This window comes from Chrysochloris asiatica, unplaced genomic scaffold (assembly GCF_000296735.1).
Source record: "Chrysochloris asiatica unplaced genomic scaffold, ChrAsi1.0 scaffold00024, whole genome shotgun sequence".
NCBI classification, from domain to species: Eukaryota; Metazoa; Chordata; class Mammalia; order Afrosoricida; family Chrysochloridae; genus Chrysochloris; species Chrysochloris asiatica.
In genome coordinates, this window is record NW_006408542.1 from 2,645,632 (window position 1) to 2,663,467 (window position 17,836).

Consider the following 17,836-nt stretch of genomic DNA (forward strand, 5'->3'; position numbering starts at 1 on the left):
TGTAGGATAAGCACTGGGCCTCAAGGTTCAAACCCACCAGCCACTCCTCAGAAACCCTATACAGGCTTACTGTTAGTCAGAGTGGCACTATGGAATAAGTACTGGACAGTTAACTACAAGGTTGGTGGTTCAAACCTGCCTGCCATTCCCTGGAAACCGTACACAGGGTCGCAGTAAGTCTGAACCTACCGACAGCCTTTAACAACATAAAATTATTAAAAGGCACCCCAGTAGCACAGTAGTTACAACACTCAGCTGCTCATTGAAAGGTCAGTAATTGGAACATACCTGTTGCTCTGTGAGAGAAAGATGTGGTAATCAGCATTGGAAATCTTCTAGGGCAGTTCTATAGCGTCCTGTAGGATTGCTATGGTTGGAATTAACTCCGTATCACAATGGGTTTCATTTTGATTATATTGCCATCTGTACTGAATAAATAAGGATTTTTGTCTTCTTCCCATATCCTTCCTGCCCATAAGTTACTAATCAAGTTTCCAGAACTATCTAAGAACAGCTCCTGTTCATTGCAAATGCAATAAAAATTAAGTTCAGCCGCTGAACTTGTGTTTGAGGCATTTAGAAAACCGTGACTACAGGGCTTATTTTGAAATAAAAGGAAAAATAAGGGAATTTCCAGTGTGCAATGTCTGATCAGTACATATTTAACAGCCTTGTCTGTGTGTGCAGCATTCATTTTAAGAATGGTGATTTAAAGAAATGCCAACACCTTCATTCTTAAGTGCAAAATCAAATAATGTCCCCTGTGCAGCAGGAAAATTATCTGATAGGTCTATTGAGTTTTCAACAAGTTGATGAAAAGTCAAGTATTTTGGCATAAAGCTCAATGAATATCGACCAAAAGACCAAGTTCCTGACTCTGGTTTAGTTGTGAATCTAATTAGCCTTAGCTGGTACACCTGTATATGGAGTAGAATTTGTCCTACTCTCCTGTTTGCCAGAAAGTAGGCAACTCAGTTTGTTTCTGTCTACCTGAGCATTTTCGTATTTTCTTGCTTAGCAAGAAACAGCATCAACGTCTTCCCCAGGTACTAACTTTCTCACATCCGTCCCTAAATGCCCTGCCTTCTGATAGAGCTCTTTGAATAAAGCTCTTTGAAAGTTTAATCATAATTAAATTTTAATTATGTTTTTTAGCCTGAGACCACTGGGAAGCAATAAAACCAAGTTGTTGATCTCTATTTGCAATGTAATTTTCTGATTTAGGTAATAAATGCATGTTAATTTTTTCCCCCTTCTAGACATGAGTCACCTCCAGGTAGATTACAGAGATAATAGCAGGCTGCATCAAAGCGAAAACTCCTCGCTGGACTCCATCACTTTGGTCGTGGTTCCCATCATCATCTGCCTGTCTATTATAACGTTCCTATTCATTAATCAGAAGAAACAGTGGATACCACTGCTTTGCTGGTACCGGACACCAACCAAGGTACTGTCCTGGAAAATCTTCAGTCTCTTGAATCATGAAATTAGGAAAGCTTACATTCTTGGAGTCCCTTAAAATCGCTGGGTACCTTTCGTGTTAGTGAAACGTTTACCTTGCTCTTCATAGCTCTACATATCAGATATATAGTATTTGTCCAGGGCTGAATTGATTTCTGGGTGAATTATCCATCATCTATTGGCTCGTGAATCCAGACCTAGCATGGATCCAAGTTTCAGAATTTAAAGTTTTCCAATGAATGGGATAGAGTCTTTATGCTGGGCACACACTGGGTCCCAGCAGTCCATAGCTTCTCACTGTGTGTGGTGACGGGCCAGCCTACAGGCTAGTAATCGTCTATTAGAAATCACTCCTTTATTTTTAAATTCTTTATGCCTGGTAACTCCCACTCATTCTTCAGTGGTCTTAAATGTAAGTCTGCACTTCAAGGATTTGAAAATAGTGGTCAGGTCACTTCTTCAGTCTGTTGTTCAGTTTGTCATGTCAGTATCCATCATAAATGTATACTTGGAGCTAGTCTAGAATGTGATTAACTCAACATACTGTAAAGCTAGTACCTCACTTGAATCAGTAAAGCAGCTAATTGTGGTCTTTCCTCCTCTCATTAAATAGCCTTCTTCCTTAAATAATCAGCTGGTATCTGTGGACTGCAAGAAAGGAACCCGAGTCCAGGTGGATAGTTCCCAGAGAATGCTAAGAATTGCTGAACCAGACGCAAGATTCAGTGGCTTCTACAGCATGCAAAAACAGAACCATCTACAAGCAGACAATTTCTACCAAACAGTGTGAAGAAGGGCAACTGAGATGAGATTTGGAAACACAGAAAACGACTAAATCTGTTCTTAAAAGTAAACTAGGGTTTGTGCACTTGCTTAGTGGATTGTATTGGATTGTGACTTGATGTACAGCGCTAAGGCCTTCCTGGGATGGGCTCTGTCGCCAGCAACGTGTGCAGAACAAGCATTCCCACTTTTCCTCAGATAACTGACCAAGTGTTTTCTTAGAACCAAAGTTTCTAAAGTTGCTAAGATATACTTGCTTGTAATATAGCTGTAGAGATATTTGGGGTTGGGGACATTGAGTTTGGTTGGGGAACTGGGTGGGAGGGTGGTGTTGGGAAGACAAATTGGTCAGCTGGCTCGGGGAGAAACCCAGTAGATGAAAAGCAGTTCCATGACCCAGCATCCAGAGGGTGTCTTTTCCTGCTGCTCTCCATGACTGCAGAGGTTACTACACAGCACCGTTGAGGCCTGGACAAGCAGGACACAAAGGCCTTGTGATCCAGCTGCCCAACGAGTGCTTCAGAACCTCTTAATAGCCATCCCAGGTCTAAAGCCACAAGTTTCTTTTCTCAACAGTCACAACTGCACTAGGCAGTGAGGAAGCAAGGGAAATGCAAGAGCAAAATTTCTCTAAAGCGGGTTCTTAGGAATATACACAGTTATACTTTTTGCTGCTTTGTTTTGTTTTGTTGTTTTCTTCCAAGCCAATCAGCCAGTTTATTAGCAGAGACAGCAAACGATCAAGACCTAAGTCACTCCTTTATGAAGAGCACTGGAGCTTTTTTATAGTAACGTGGCAGGCAGGAGGGTGAGGATGAAGGACACCAGGCGTTTCCAGGGGCTGTACTCCGTTGTTTGTTGTTGTTTTGTTCTCTTCTCATGTTGGTTGTTCATAGTTTTTGTTGAAGCTCTAGCTTAAGAAGAAACTTTTTTAAAAAAAGACTGTTTTGGGGATTTTTTTTTTTTTTGCCTTATTATATACTGATTCTACAAAATAGAAACTACTTCATTTTAATTGTATATTATTCAAGCACCTTTGTTGATGCTCAAAAAAAAATTATGCCTCTTTAATTTAGCAATTATAGGAATATTTATGTAACTGTCTTATGCTTCAAGAAAACAAAGGTATTTGTGTGTGTATATATACACATACATACATATATATATTTATACACATACAATTTATGTTTTCCTGTTGAATGTATTTTTATGAGATTTTAACCAGAACAAAGACAGAAAAACAGGCATTAAGTATCAGTGCTTTTGATCACTTAAACCAATTTCTGAGTAACGTAATATCTCATTCTACCTACGGCTTAATTAGAAAGGTGTGTGAGTGGTTGTATAAATATACATAAGCACATTCACCTGCGATTCAGTATGTGCGTGTACGTATGTACACGCCTTAAACAGTCAGCATGGCACCTGTTATGGAGAAGGTTTTTCTTTATTAAAATCTCCCTCATTTGGATTTGCTTACACTTGGTTTTCAATTTGCTCACTGGCCAGAGACATTGAAGGCAGTTTATCTGCATCACTAATCAGCTCCTGGATTTTTTTTTTTTTTTTTCAAACAACTGTTTGAAACAACTACTGGAATATTATCCACAATAAGCTGGAAGATTGTTGTAGTTTGCCTCAAATATAACTGACTGTATACTAACTATAGTGTTAACTTTTCAAACAGCTCTTAGCACTTTTATACTAATGACCCATTTGTGCATTGATTTTTCTTTTAAAAAATGCTTGTTGTGAAAGACACAGATACCCAGTATGCTTAATGTGAAGAGAAAATGTGTTGTTTTGTAAAGGAACTTTCAAGTATTGTTGTAAATACTTGGACAGAGGTTGCTGGACTTTAAAAAAAAAATTAATTTATTATTATAATGACCTAATTTATTAATCTGAAGATTAACCATTTTTTTTTTGTCTTAGAATATCAAAAAAGAGCAAAGAAAAAGGTGTTCTAGCTGTTTGCATCAAAGGAAAAATGATGATTTATAATCAAGGGGCAATATTTTTATCTATTTCCAAATTAAATTTGTTAATGATATGTTACCAAAATAGATTTACATCAGCCTGATTAGTATAAAATTTTGTTGACAATTAATCCATTCCTGGCATAAAAGTTCTTTATCCAAAAAGTTGTAAATGCTTGCTTTTTGTTTTTCAAAAATCATGGCCATATTATGAAATACTAACAGGATATAGGACAAGGTGTAAATTTTTTTTTTTATTATTTTAAAGATATGATTTATCCTGAGTGCTGTATCTATTACTCTTTCTTTGGTTCCTGTTGTGCTCTTGTAAAAGAAAAACAAATATAATTTCCTGAAAAATAAAATAGATATATGGCACTTGGAGTGCACTGTAGTTCTACAGTTTGCTTGCTTTTCTTTTAAAAAAAAAAAAATCTATGTATCTGTAGATATGTGCATTATATACATACATATATACAAAGCTGTAAGGGGATTTGCATTTTGGTTCTTGGCAGCAAATAAACATTCTAAAATCTCTCTGGAATTAGGACAAAAAGCCCTTTTGTTTCATTCAGGTTGCCAGTCTGATGAACCTTCAGGGCTGAAAGCAGCCCAGATGCTCCATCAAAAGGCAGACTTTTCCCCAGGGTGCATTGCTCAAAAGGTTAGTGGGCCAAAAACCCGCCTGCAAAAGTCACAGGTCGGAAACCTACTCACCATTGAATCTGTCAAAATGCATAGAAGCAGGCAGGAGTTGTGGTGGAAACTCCCAGTAGTTTACTGCTGACCAGGAGGTATTTTGCCAAGCAAAATGAGGAGAAACCCAATGACGCAGAGACTTTGATAGTCTTCACTAAAAGGCAAAATTTTACAAATTCAGATCAGACAGTTTAAATTATTCATACTAATATTATTGGAGTCCTATGCACTGGACCGCAAGGTTGGCAGTTCAAACTCACCACTGTCTCTTTGGAAACCCCATACAGGGTCACTTGAGTCAGAACTGACTCAAAGGCACTAAACCAAAACATTGTTCTTTAAGTATATGTCTTTTCATCAGTCAAGGGTAAGGGGCACTATCCAAATTTCCACTATCAAATAAGACATTAGTAAAACAAAGGGAGCCAGCCTCCGCAGAGCTGGTCTGGGCTCCAGCCGTGGCAGTCACAATGTCTCACTGACTATCTCCATATGCTCATGGATGTTTAAATGGAATTTTAAATGCCCCTTGATAGCAAGTCCCATATGCATTGATGTCGTAAGCTGCCATAGCTTTTGGGAATGTCTCAAAGCTCCAGACATAAGGAGGATTTTGATCATTCCTAAACAGCTCTGCAGAACCTAGCAAGGACCCACTGCCCATCCTGACCTCTCCAGGGCTGCTCAGGGCTTCACGCATGGATGGACTCTGCATGGAAGAGGTGCTAGGGAAGAAAATCATGAACAAAAGCACAAAATGAGGTACTCAGCAAATATTACTTTTTGGCTTTAAACCCATTTATTAAATGACATTCACTTGATTGGAACCAGCAAAATTGCATTATGGCTAGTGATCTATCCATGAGTAGTTGTTTCTAGAATTAGTATTTTAGAGAAATAGGCATCAAATAATACACAATGGGAAATGTACATTGCTACAGCATACCACTTCTTAAAGCACCGTCAAAGATAACCAACCCTTCTTACAGTGCACTCCCATTCACGGAGACATGAAAGAAGACATTTAAACATCTAAAAATGAATACAAGATTCTGAAAGAATGGCAACTTAATCGTTAGAGTTGGAACAATGGTAATAAGCAGCAAGCTATAAAATCCATCCATCGTCTCCAACAGTGTTAACATTCACTAAGTATTGAGCGTGTGGTGCTGTTGTTCCATTTCGGTCTCTGGACAATACTGGTCGGTAATATGTATACTGAAAATTCTCTTATAAAAAGCAGTGGTGGCTCTTGCCTTCACTGAAGCATAGCTATAGTATAAACTCTTAAAGCTTTAATCTACATCTTCAGTGCAATGTAGACCTAGAAAGCCATACGCACCCAAGTGGCCACACTGCCAGTTAGCAAACAATACAACTGCACATGCATAAGTAATATTATTCCCCTTACTGTGCTAAGTTAGAGACCAGTTCAAGATTATTAATAGATTTAACAAACACCATCTCTAGATCTCCAAATAGTGCCATATTTCTTTATTCTAGAATAAAGTGGAGCCATGATCTATTAATACTGAAGTCACAAACCCAAGTTCTTGTGTGCTGCAGTACCAATAGCAGGAAAGCAGTGATAGCCAGCTTCCAGAGTAATGGGACAGAAACCCGAGCACGATCGTGGTTCATGGAGCGTGAAGCTGTTCCTGGCGTGATGCTGCTGCTCTATGTAGGACAAAGAACTAGAAGGCGAGAAGGTGAGAAAGGAAACTTCAGTAGACATACATTTTATATACACTTACATAAAATGCACAGGAACCCTGATAGCACAGTGGATTAAGAGCTGAACTGCTAACCACAAGGTAAGCAGTTCAAATCTACTAGGTGCTCCAAGGGAGAACGATGAGGCCAACTCCAAAGCACACAACCACTGCCACCATGTAAAATGCATATATATTTTAATATGTGTATTAAACAATAAGGAATGATAAATGTTAATGCAAGGGTCTCTATATAGTAACACTTGAAGGGGTGGTAGTGAGAAGGGACTTAAAAGTCCACACACAACAATGAGCTCCCCCAAACTACATAAGAATTTTCCAGAAATGAGATACTAACAGAGTTAGAACACCACATGGAGTTATAATGCCACAGCATTAGCCCTGCGAGGAGTCCTGGTGTGGCACTGTAGCATAAGCACCTGATGGCAGGGATGGTTTGGACCGTAAGGTCACCAGTTCAAATTCAACAGCTGCTCCTTGGAAACCCTATACAGGGTCACTGTGAGTCAGAACTGACTCAACAGTACTTAACATCAACAAGGCTTGTATGTAACACAGGAGATGGGGTCCCTAGTGAAGTCAGAGAAGGGTGCACGTTTATTCCCAGTGAAGACCAGCACAGAGAAGCCAGGACTACATCTCTAGCTAGCCTCAGGTGCTGCTGGGCAAGGGTGTTGGCGGGCTGCAGTGCAACAGTTAGGCAGGTGAGGGAGGGGAAGGCTTAATTAGCCCATCCAACGTCTATCCTAACCATCTCAGGCCAAAGGAAACCACTTTTCTACCTTCTCTCACTTCGCACCTTTGCATTAAAATTAAGAGGATGTGTTTAAGCAGCTAAGTCACACTCAACGGTGTTAAGTGACAACAAAATCCAGCCAAGAAGTGGAAACTTCACCCCAGCCCTCCCAGGCCAAGTGTTCAATTGCTGGTCCCCAAGGAAGCACAGTTAAATGGCTGTGAATTTCCAGGATGGGTGGAAAAGAGCAGTTTCAATTAACCCACATCACCACCTTCCCACCTTTGTACATTAAAAAAAAAAAAAACCAACAAATCAACAGCTCGAACTCATGGCGACCTCATGTGTCAAAGTGGAGCTGTGCTCCTCAGGGTTCACAACTGTCTTCAGTGACTTTTCATAAGTACATCAGCAGGCCTTTCTTTCCAGGGGTCTTTGGGTGGATTTGAACCTCCAAGGTCTAAACCACTGACACCACTGTTTTCTCAGAATACAGACACATTTTAGTAGTCTGAATCCTTTTCCACCCAGTCCTCATAATACAGAGCCAAGACAAGCCACAGTACATGCACACAGCGGCTCATGAGAAGCTAGTACGATGCAGAGAGAGCCGGGCTTGCCTACAGAAGCCAGGCCCTGAGCATGAGGGGCCAAGAAATGGGTGCTGTTTCCCTAAGGCATGCAGGATAGGTTCATGTGACAGTTCACAGAGTACAGAATTAACAAAACATATTCCCCAGAGGACTCTGTTCTCTGGATCACAATATTCCTCCATAAAGTCAAATGGCAGAAAATTGCTAGAGAATGCCTCGAGAGCTCAATCAATGGCCCTCATGAACAGTTCCCTGGGCATCCACTGTAATTAAAAATTAGGATGGGTCTTTATGTTCGACTCATTCCTGTTTCACAGTGACAACAAACCTCAGAACAATCCAGCTTTCATACCAATGCTAGCGCAACACAAAAGCAAACAAAGATGTCAGGTGTTAAAAATTCCAGAATGCAACAGAGAAAAAATGCCTTGGGGGGAGAGGGGGAACGGAGCTTACAAAGCAATGTCAATTCAGTCTTTCCTACCCTCCTCCACCATGTTAACCTTGTTTATGAAATGAGAGTCCCTAGTTAATTAGTTAAGACCTAACATCTTAGAAATCCCCACCTTTCTTATGCTTAGCTAACTAACAACTGATGGAGAAAAGAAGAAATGGAGTTCCTGGTGCGGTGCTGTGGGATAAATCACTAGACCACAAGGTCGATTTGAACCTCAAGGTTGGCAGTTCAAACACCAACCACTCCTTGGAAAGCCTACACAGGGTCGCTGTGACTCTGAACCAACTCTATGGCACTTAACAAGAAAGAAGAAATAGGTTACCAAAAGATGGGATGTTCTCAAATGCGTATTGTGATACTTTGCCTGAAAACCACCCCCCCACACACACACACACAAAAATCATGAAGTGTTAGTTCTATCTGTAATTCAGTTCAGTACCCTCTCTTATCATCCAACATCTGCCCTGAGCAAAGTAACTGGGCTCATAAATTTCTGAAACCACCCTTTTCTCATCACTCTTTCCATTTGTTTGATCTTGCTTTCCAGCATTTCTGGCTCAATTCTCACTGCCCTGGTTTGTGAAAGTCAGTTATCTTCTTTGCCCCCTCCCCCCATTCCACTCCCGCCACTTCCTGTCCCCTTGGGACATAACTAATATGACAGTCCCATCCTTCACCTATCCTCACTGAGGACCCAACTTACTCCCTATTCTACAGCGAAACGTCCCTACTGGGGCCCTCCGAGCATCCGTGTCCAGCACCTGAGAGTCACAGAGTTACGGCAATATCTCACTGATTTCCCTCTCCTGCCTTCCTCGTTTGGTTGTAGAAATTATTTTCATTCCAGGACCTCAAAAAGAACTCGAGTTTTCTACACCCATAATTTATAATAATCATAACATACCTAAATCCTATGAATCATAATCGCCCTAAACATTAATGAATAAAAGGATAATAGAAATTGTACACTTGCAAGTTATTTTTTGATTGACAAGATGATACATTCATTGACTACTCAGTGCTTCCCACCCGTTGTACATATTCCATTATGGAACGTACCTTTCAGTATATAATCAGTTAGCAAGCTTGGGACCTTTTCACTGTCCTCCCTCATGGCACAAAGAACTGCAAAATAAAGGACAAAAGAAAAAAAGCAATGCTTTAAAATCCAGATTGAAAATATTCTATAATTCAAACTACTGTAGCCTTGATCTAAATTACACGAGATAGCTAATTCACAAACACCATAAATTATTCTGAAAAAAAGGAATACAAGAGTAAAGGCACAAGACTTTAGAGTTGAACAGCATGGGTTTTAACTATGCGGGTCCACTTATATTTGGATTTTTTTTTTTTTTTTTATGTTATATGACACTAATCATCTCTACGTGAGCAGTTTATCTCTCCAGTAAGTTTCAAATAGCAACAAAAATTGATGTCTCATGCGTCTCTGTATTTGTCATCATATTCAGTCCAATACCGTAAACCTCCAATAACACCATGGGACTCATAGGAAGTGCCACCAGTGATGCTGGAACTGCTCCCAAGAAGCAGAGACAAGTTATCACATTACAAGTAAAAGTTGAATTGCTTGATATGTACCAAAGAGTCAGCTCTGCAGCTGTGGTTGTCGGCCAGCTCAAGATAAATGAATCCAGTATAGGAACCTTTGTTAGAGAAAAAAGAAATCTGTGATGTTGCTGTAGCTATACCAGTAAGTTTGAAAACCTTGCAGTTTTTGTGAAATACATTTTGTCTCACTGAAAATGCAGTGTTTACATGGGTGCAGTATAAAATACTGTTGTTGTTATTCTTAAGTGCAGTTAAGTCAGTTCTGACTCATACCGACACTATATAATTTCCAAGGAGTAGCTGGTGAGCTTGAACTGCTGACCCTGTGCTTCAAGTTGGCTGTGCAGTCCAGCACATTAACCCACAGCGTCACACCAGGACTCCATCAAATACATATATAAAATATGTATTTATTAACTATTTGTGATTGATAAGGCTTCCAGTCAGTAGCAGACTAATAGTTGATCTCCACTGTGCAGGAGAGGTCAGTGCCTCTAACCTTCATGTCGCTCAAGGGTCAGCTGTTCGGACTCAATCAGCCCTGATCCAGGTAGGAATCTTCCCAGTGCACAGCAGTTATTTCCTGAGAGAAATTTCTCAGTAGTGGAAGCAGGTAAGAGGAATGGGATTTTTGGCCCAGAACCTGAGTTCTGTACTGACAGGCACTGAGCAGTGAATCATCACAATGTGGTCTCTCTCTCTGTGCCCTGTGAAAAACCAGGACCCCGTTGCTGCAGAGTTCGCCAACTGGAGAAACTCAGATAAATGGTACTTAGCAATGCTCTTCAAAGAGCTCTCTAGCAGCCGCCTTTGCAATTTTGCTTTTAAAAAACAACCAAAATAAAAAAACAGAATTCCATGAAACAGGACCCACCTGCCAGGTTACTTACTCCTCCTATGTTGTGTGAAGTACTGTTGGTACATTGATTAAATGTGTGGCTAATAATCTAAAGGTTGGCAGCTTGAACCCACCCAGTGGTACCAAGGGAGAAGAGCAGTCTGGTGATCTGATCCCATAGACATTACAGCCTAAAAAACCCATGTGGCAGTTCTACTCTTCCACATGGGGTCACTAAGGAATAAAAAAAATATATCACCACAGCACCTAACCATAACAAAGCTATGGAGAAACCTGGGTGAGTGATATTCATCCTGAACAGAACCTTTGAAAATTGTGTCTTCTACATGAAAAACAAAAAGGAAAAAGAACAGCCATCTGATTAGTGGTTTAAAAATGAAACCTAAATCATAGGGCAAATCTACCACTTTAAATTATTACAGAGCACAGTTGTCACTTTTAAGACTAAGGTGCTCCTGATTCAAGACATGGCATTTTCAATTGCCTTATATGCATACAACAGGTGGACAATGAGTAAAGAAGACGGAAGAAGAATTGATACATTTAAATGATGCACTGATGAAGAATATTAAATATACCACGGACTGTCAAAAGAATAAACAAATCTGTTTTGGAAGAAGTACAGTTGAATTGCTCCTTGGATACAAGGATGATGAGACTTCGTCTCTCATACTGTGGACATGTTGTCAGAAGGGACCAGTCCCTGGGGAAGGACATCATGCTTGGTAAAGTAGAGGGTCAGCAAATAAGAGGAAGACCCTCAACAAGAGGGACTATCACAGTGGCTGTGAGAATGGTCTCACACAGAGTAATCACTGTGAGGCCGGCCCAAAACCTGGCAGCATTTTTTCAGTTGCACAAAGGGATCAAAACTGACAAAAGAGTACCCGACATTCAGTCTAGGATAAAACTCATGCAAAAAAATATTCTACTAACTGTAATTGCCAACTCAAACTTTGCCCAGAGAATCATGGTAAGAACAGTTTACTATTTTCCAGACAGGTAACAAGGCCAGATACAGTGTCAATTGCCAAACCAGCCCTCCTGATAGATACCTTATGTCTGCCACTCCCTAGCTATGTGACTTTGACTAAGTCCCTTAAATACTCTGTGCACCAAGATCCTCATCTGCAAAATCAGAATCATTAGATCTGCCTCAATGGCTTGTTGTAAGGATTAAATGACTAATTTAGCACTTCAAATAATGCCTGGCTTGTAATATATACTAGGTAAGAATTGTTGTTTTTGCTAAGCGCTGCTGAGTCTATTCTGATTCATAGAGACCATCTATAGGGTTTCCAAGGAGCGGCTAGTAGGATTGAACCACCAACCTTGTTCGCAGTCCAGTGCTGATCCTAGAACACAAGGCACACCAGGCACCACCTCTAGACGTCTCTCTCTTTACTCTGGGGAAAGGTCCTTGTGTTTTTTCAACTCTCTTCCTTGGTTCTTTATCTATCTTATTTGATTGTTCCTGCAGCGCTTTCCTGACTTCTTCCTTATTTTTCTCAACTCCATTATATAGTGTTTTGATACATTTTATAATCATTTTTTCTGAATTCCTTTTCAGGTATTTCCAAAGCCTGCCCATCTTCCAGTATGGAGTGTAGGTCTACTTCCAGCTCATTTGCCTCAGTCACTTTATCTCATTTCTGGACATGTTCAGATATGGTCATCTGTTTCTGTTTCTTTTGGGCATATTCAGGGGTTATCTGTGGCCTTAATACTTTTTGTATTTTTTATGCTTTCTGATTGCCTCCAGGTAGATGTGATCAGGAAATGGGCTTCCCTTTTCACTCTTCTTCTTGAGAAATTTCAAGATGCCACTGTTGGTCGTTTTGATGTAATTTAGGATTTAATTTTCGGCTTATTTCCTTTTATGTATGCTTCTCCCGCTCCACAATCCCCGTTCAGGCTTTTTTTCTAGTTATAAACAGTTCAGGGCCAGCTGTGGCTGTTTGGTTTAAATTGGAAACTGTCTCTTTAAATTTTAAGAAGCTCTGTGCACATGCGTAGTAGAGACCTCCGAGGGTGTGGCTGGGTGCCCATTAGGTCAGGTACCCCTAGAGTCACCAGAATGGAGGTGCTCCGACAGCAAGGGATCAATGAACAGCTACCAAAGGAAAAGAATGTCCACACCTTTATCTCTGCGGTTCTGCCAGGCTTCTGTGGCCGCTCTGATCCTTCCTCCGCTTGGTCTCACCCAAGATGGTGGCTCCTGGAGGAGGTGAGCATCCCAGACTAGAAAGAAATGAATTTCTTGCTTCCGCCACAAATTCCCCCAGCTGTGAGCCTTCCAACCTTCTAAATATTCCTTTATATGTGGTTCAGAGTTCTGGGACCAACCATCCCCTGAGCCTGCTTGGTCAGGTATTCTGTGTTGTTGCCGGCGGAGTTCTTTACTGCACTTCCACCTGATCCGCCATCTTGTTTGTTCTCATGTTCCTTGGTTCTTGGAGATATTCATGTAGCTGGCATGGATCTTCCTCCATCTATGCTTGCTTGTTTCTATGCCTAATCTGCTCTATTTATATAATGCTATTGGACTCCTGATGTAGTGCTGCAGGTTAAATGTGCTGGACTGCAAGATTGGTTTTAACTGCAAGATCAGTGGTTCAAGCTCACCAGCTTCTCTTGGGAACCCTATAGAGGGTCGCTATGAGTCAAATCAACTCGATGGTACTTAACGACAATTGGACTTCTGGTGTGGCACAGTAGGATAAACACTGGACTGCGAGCCACAAAGTCGGCAGTTCAACCCCACAAGCTGCTACTTGGAAACCCTGTGTAACGTCACTATGAGTCAGAATTGACTCAATGGCACTTAGCAACAACATTCTACGTATATGACCCTACAGAGAGGTGGCTCTGTAGGATAAGCCCAGGACTCTGAACTGCAATTTCAGCGGTTTGAGCCCACCAGCTGCTCTGAGGGAGAAAGGTTCATCTTTCTGCTCCCGATTTACAGCCAAGGAAACCCTATGGCTATGAATCAGAACTGACCCAACAGTTCTTAACAAATTCCCAAAAAAGGATTACACCCTCCGTTTAGGATTTACAACATATATTTGGGGGTGGACACAACTCAGTCCGTAGCAATCACTCTAACCCTAACCCTCTCCTATTCAGTTATTAACAGTCATACTCATGTGATAGCCATGGAACATCTGATTTACTGCTAAACAGATAAATCCTTAAGCTAACGCAAGAAGTGATGGAGAATCAGGTTACGTGTCTTTTCCCAAAAAATTTAGTCCATAAATGTTTCAAGATGTAAGGAAACCAGAAAAAAGACAAGTCAACTGTAGAGTTAGTACAGTATTCCATGTCATAGCCATGCATGTTTGCTCATAAGGGTAAACCTGGCATTCAGCATTCATCCTAAATTGACAACAAAACAAATACACTACCCACAACAACAAAATCAGGTCACTGCAGGATAATGTGCTAAACCACAAGGTCAGTTTGAGCTGTAAGGTTGGCAGTTCAAACCCACCAGCCGCTCCTTGGAAACCCTATACAGGGTCGCTATGAGTCAGAACAGACTCGACAACACTTAACAATTGAAGAATCAGCGAAAGAAAAAAAGGTAACCGTTTTCATTTTGTCTTTGCTTACTTTTTGTTAATATTTGAAGATCTTCAACAGATGGTGGTCCGTTTTTTTTCTCATAAGGAATGACTGTTGTCAAGTACTGCCAAGTAAAAACAAACAAACAATGCATCACTTTAACATGAGTTATTTTATCTGCAAACATTTGATACAGAGGTCTATCCTAAAACCTGAAACATGAGCTACTTTGGTAATGAAAATGGAGGGATGTGTACAAATAAAAGTCTCTTACTATCTCAGCTGGAAGTCATTTCTCTGACTTGTTTTTAACTGCAACTATCCATTTGTACAAACTCACTGTCAACATAAATATCCACTTACTCTTTTGTATTTCATCGCTGTCAATACCACAGGATTAAGTCTGAGGGAGATGTGTTAAATTGGTTCATTTTTAAAGTGAAGCCTTATCTAACAGGCTACCTGCATATTTTTCAGCATTTAAAAAAAACAAAAAAGAGCTATTAAAACTAAAAACTCATTTGCTTTGCACAACAAAATCATTTTCAACAACCAAATAACTCTTTCAGACCACTTTTACTGTGGTGGAACGAAATGATCAGATAGATAACTTGATAGCTTTAAAAACATGCCTACCAGCTTCTTCCAAAAGCTAACTTAGAATACTTTGTCTTTACTTTACATACATTTTAGAGGTGCTTTTAATATTATTATTTAAAATTGTTATGTAAGTAGTTAAAATGCTTAAAAGTATTAAAGGAACAGAAAAAAACAGTCTAAAATTCATGTTTGAAATGGAGACAGACTATTTAGTTCACTTCACTATTGAGAAGACTCACAAGTATATGAATTATATCCCATAATATATTTCATAAAAGCATATTCAAAAAATTCTTGTCTAGATTCTTCTATTCTAACCTCCCCACCAAAGTGCATACAGACACACATGTATGTATGTATGTATATATATATATATATATGTGTGTGTGTGTGTGTGTATGTACATATGCTGGACTGTATGTATATATGTGTGTGTATGTATGTATATATGCAACATCAGTTCAAGCTCACGAGGCACTCCCTGAAAACCCTATACAGGGTCCCTATGGGTTTGAACCAACATTATATAGTTAAGCATTATTTGCATAAGCTGACATGAAGATGTATTGGTTTTTATCTGCTATCTTTTCAGCCTCACTTAGCCCATGCCCTAAATTTCAGCTGTATGCCTAATCCTCAATGATCAATCTTATCCCACCCATAATGAAAAAAAACAAGATCAAGATGGTCACTTAATGATAACTGGAGTCACAGATCCAGTAAAGTAAAGTAGTCAGTTTTTTGCCAACTTTTCAGACTTTATGAAGAGATGCCTAATTAAATGACAAACTGTGTTTCCTGTAAAAAATACAGAAAAGAGAAGGAAGCCTTTTAAGATCTGTAATAACACAAGTGCCAAGCAGCTCTGAGAAGGACCCAGACACCCGTACAATCCAGCTAATCTTACGGGCCCTGGGACACCACTTGCAAGTGCTGGATCAGTCTGGAAGTTATGCTGCCATATTTGGGTTTGAGACAGGTGAGAAACACCAGACTGAAAACAGGACTTCAGCCTTTCTTTTCCATGGAACACCTTTCTGAGCTACAAATGTCAGTGTGAACCTTCCTTTCTTAATGTGGATTCTCTCTCTTCTTGAGTGGGACAGAACCAACTTCAAAAAAATTCTAGGCTTAAATGCCTTCTATTGATAAACTATCTATTGCCTACGTTCTACATACCTTCTGAATTTCCACTGAAGGGCTAACTTAGTCTTCCTTTTAAACTGAAAATTGCAAATTGTAAAAGGTAATTTTAAGAATGCTCATTAATTGTAGCTGTATTTCCCATGCTCGTGAAATTCCTTAAATCATAACACAATGATGTTAATAAAAAGCAAAGTGAAACATATTTGTGTATATTCATATCCATTCATGAATTTTATATAAATATTACCTTTGTCTTTAACCAAACCCTGTGTTGTTATATAACTTAAAAACACATGAATTTCATTTAAAAGGAAGTAAAATACACATTTTTTTTTTTTTGCCATTTAAACTGTTTTTCAGGTGTACAATTCAGTAGCATTAATTATATTCACCATGGTGTTCAAGCATCATCGCTAAGAATGTACATGTTTTTGACCTAGAACTTCAGTCTGAAAGATACCAAACTTCTGGCTTTCTTCTCCTACACATCAGGCCTTTAAACTTAAGAGTAGCATAGTCTCATGGAGTTATTGTCACAATCACACTTTCTACACATGCAATTTATTATGTCAGCAGGTTAATGCACTGAACTGAAAAGTTGGTTTAAACTGCAAAGTTCAAGCTCACCAGCTGCTCCTCAGAAACCCTATACAGGGTCACTATGGGTCAGAACTGACTCGACAGCAGTTAACAACAACATTTGTTTAAAGGTAAGCATGAGAAATGGAGCTCTAAAACTTACATTAAGAATACATTTAGTCTACTGTTCATTTTGAAAAATACATTTTTCCCCCTAAGGAAAATTCTGTTGGTTATTGAAACTATAATTAGCTTTCATTTCTGTCTTTCAAGCACTGGTCTTAATAAATTAGTAAAACTGGCAACTTTCTGGCCCTTCACTTACACAGAGAATTAACAAGCAGAGAATGAGGAAAAAACCGAGCACCTGTTTCTCTCCACCTGAATTTCCAAAGGTGTGGCGGAGGCCATTCTGAATGACATTTGAGATCCCTTCCATGCTGAAGCGCTACAAGGCAGCAATGTACGGCCCGGAAGAAAAGGACAGAGAAAGAAGTTCAGAGACTATTAGTTAGAATGGACCATGATGAGTTGTGTGCCCAAGGCAAGCAGTTAGAAAATGCTACTACTAGTTCACATAAAGCAGATAAAACCATACGTGCTTTCTTGTTGTTTAATTGTTTTTCACTTTCATTTTTTTGCAAGTCAAATTCAAAAGCCAAAGCTTTTATGCTAGTAAATTCCTGACAATGTTTGTTCAGACATGGCTGGTCAAAGTGTTCCAATGTAATCACTGTGATTCGCCCATGTATTCGTTTTTGACAAAATTTACCACAGAAATTGCAAGCTACCTTTTGAGTGAGTCCTGGTGTGATGCTGTGGGTTAATGCACTGGACTGCAAAGTCGGTTTGAACCGCAAGGTCAGCAGTTCAAGCTCATCAGCCACTCCTCGGAAACCCTACTATACAGGGTCACTATGGGTTGGAACTGACTCGACAGCACTTAACAACAACCACCTATGTTTTACCAAAAGTCTGAAAACTTGTTACTAACAGAATGCAAATTTTCAGTCAAGGTTTGCATATTTCTACCACAAGTTGAAGAAAATCAACATCATGTTTGGCAAAT

At 39.7% G+C, this 17,836-nt stretch overlaps 2 protein-coding genes across 2 annotated transcripts in view; one reads left to right on the top strand and one right to left on the bottom strand.

Moving 5' to 3' along the window:
• Window positions 1-2,251, top strand: part of CRIM1 (cysteine rich transmembrane BMP regulator 1 (chordin-like)) — a 270,004-nt gene extending 267,753 nt beyond the window's left edge. Inside the window, exons 16-17 of the mRNA XM_006839357.1 lie at window positions 1,260-1,447; window positions 2,075-2,251. Coding sequence (XP_006839420.1) covers window positions 1,260-1,447; window positions 2,075-2,251 — 365 coding nt within the window. The remainder of the gene's footprint in view (window positions 1-1,259; window positions 1,448-2,074) is intronic.
• A 3,167-nt stretch (window positions 2,252-5,418) lies between these two features.
• FEZ2 (fasciculation and elongation protein zeta 2 (zygin II)) overlaps window positions 5,419-17,836 on the bottom strand; it is a 102,771-nt gene continuing 90,353 nt past the window's right edge. The window contains exons 6-10 of the mRNA XM_006839449.1: window positions 17,135-17,215; window positions 14,491-14,566; window positions 9,501-9,566; window positions 9,346-9,352; window positions 5,419-5,647 (exon numbers count right to left, since the gene is read on the bottom strand). Of these exons, the coding sequence (XP_006839512.1) occupies window positions 5,419-5,647; window positions 9,346-9,352; window positions 9,501-9,566; window positions 14,491-14,566; window positions 17,135-17,215 (459 nt within the window). The remainder of the gene's footprint in view (window positions 5,648-9,345; window positions 9,353-9,500; window positions 9,567-14,490; window positions 14,567-17,134; window positions 17,216-17,836) is intronic.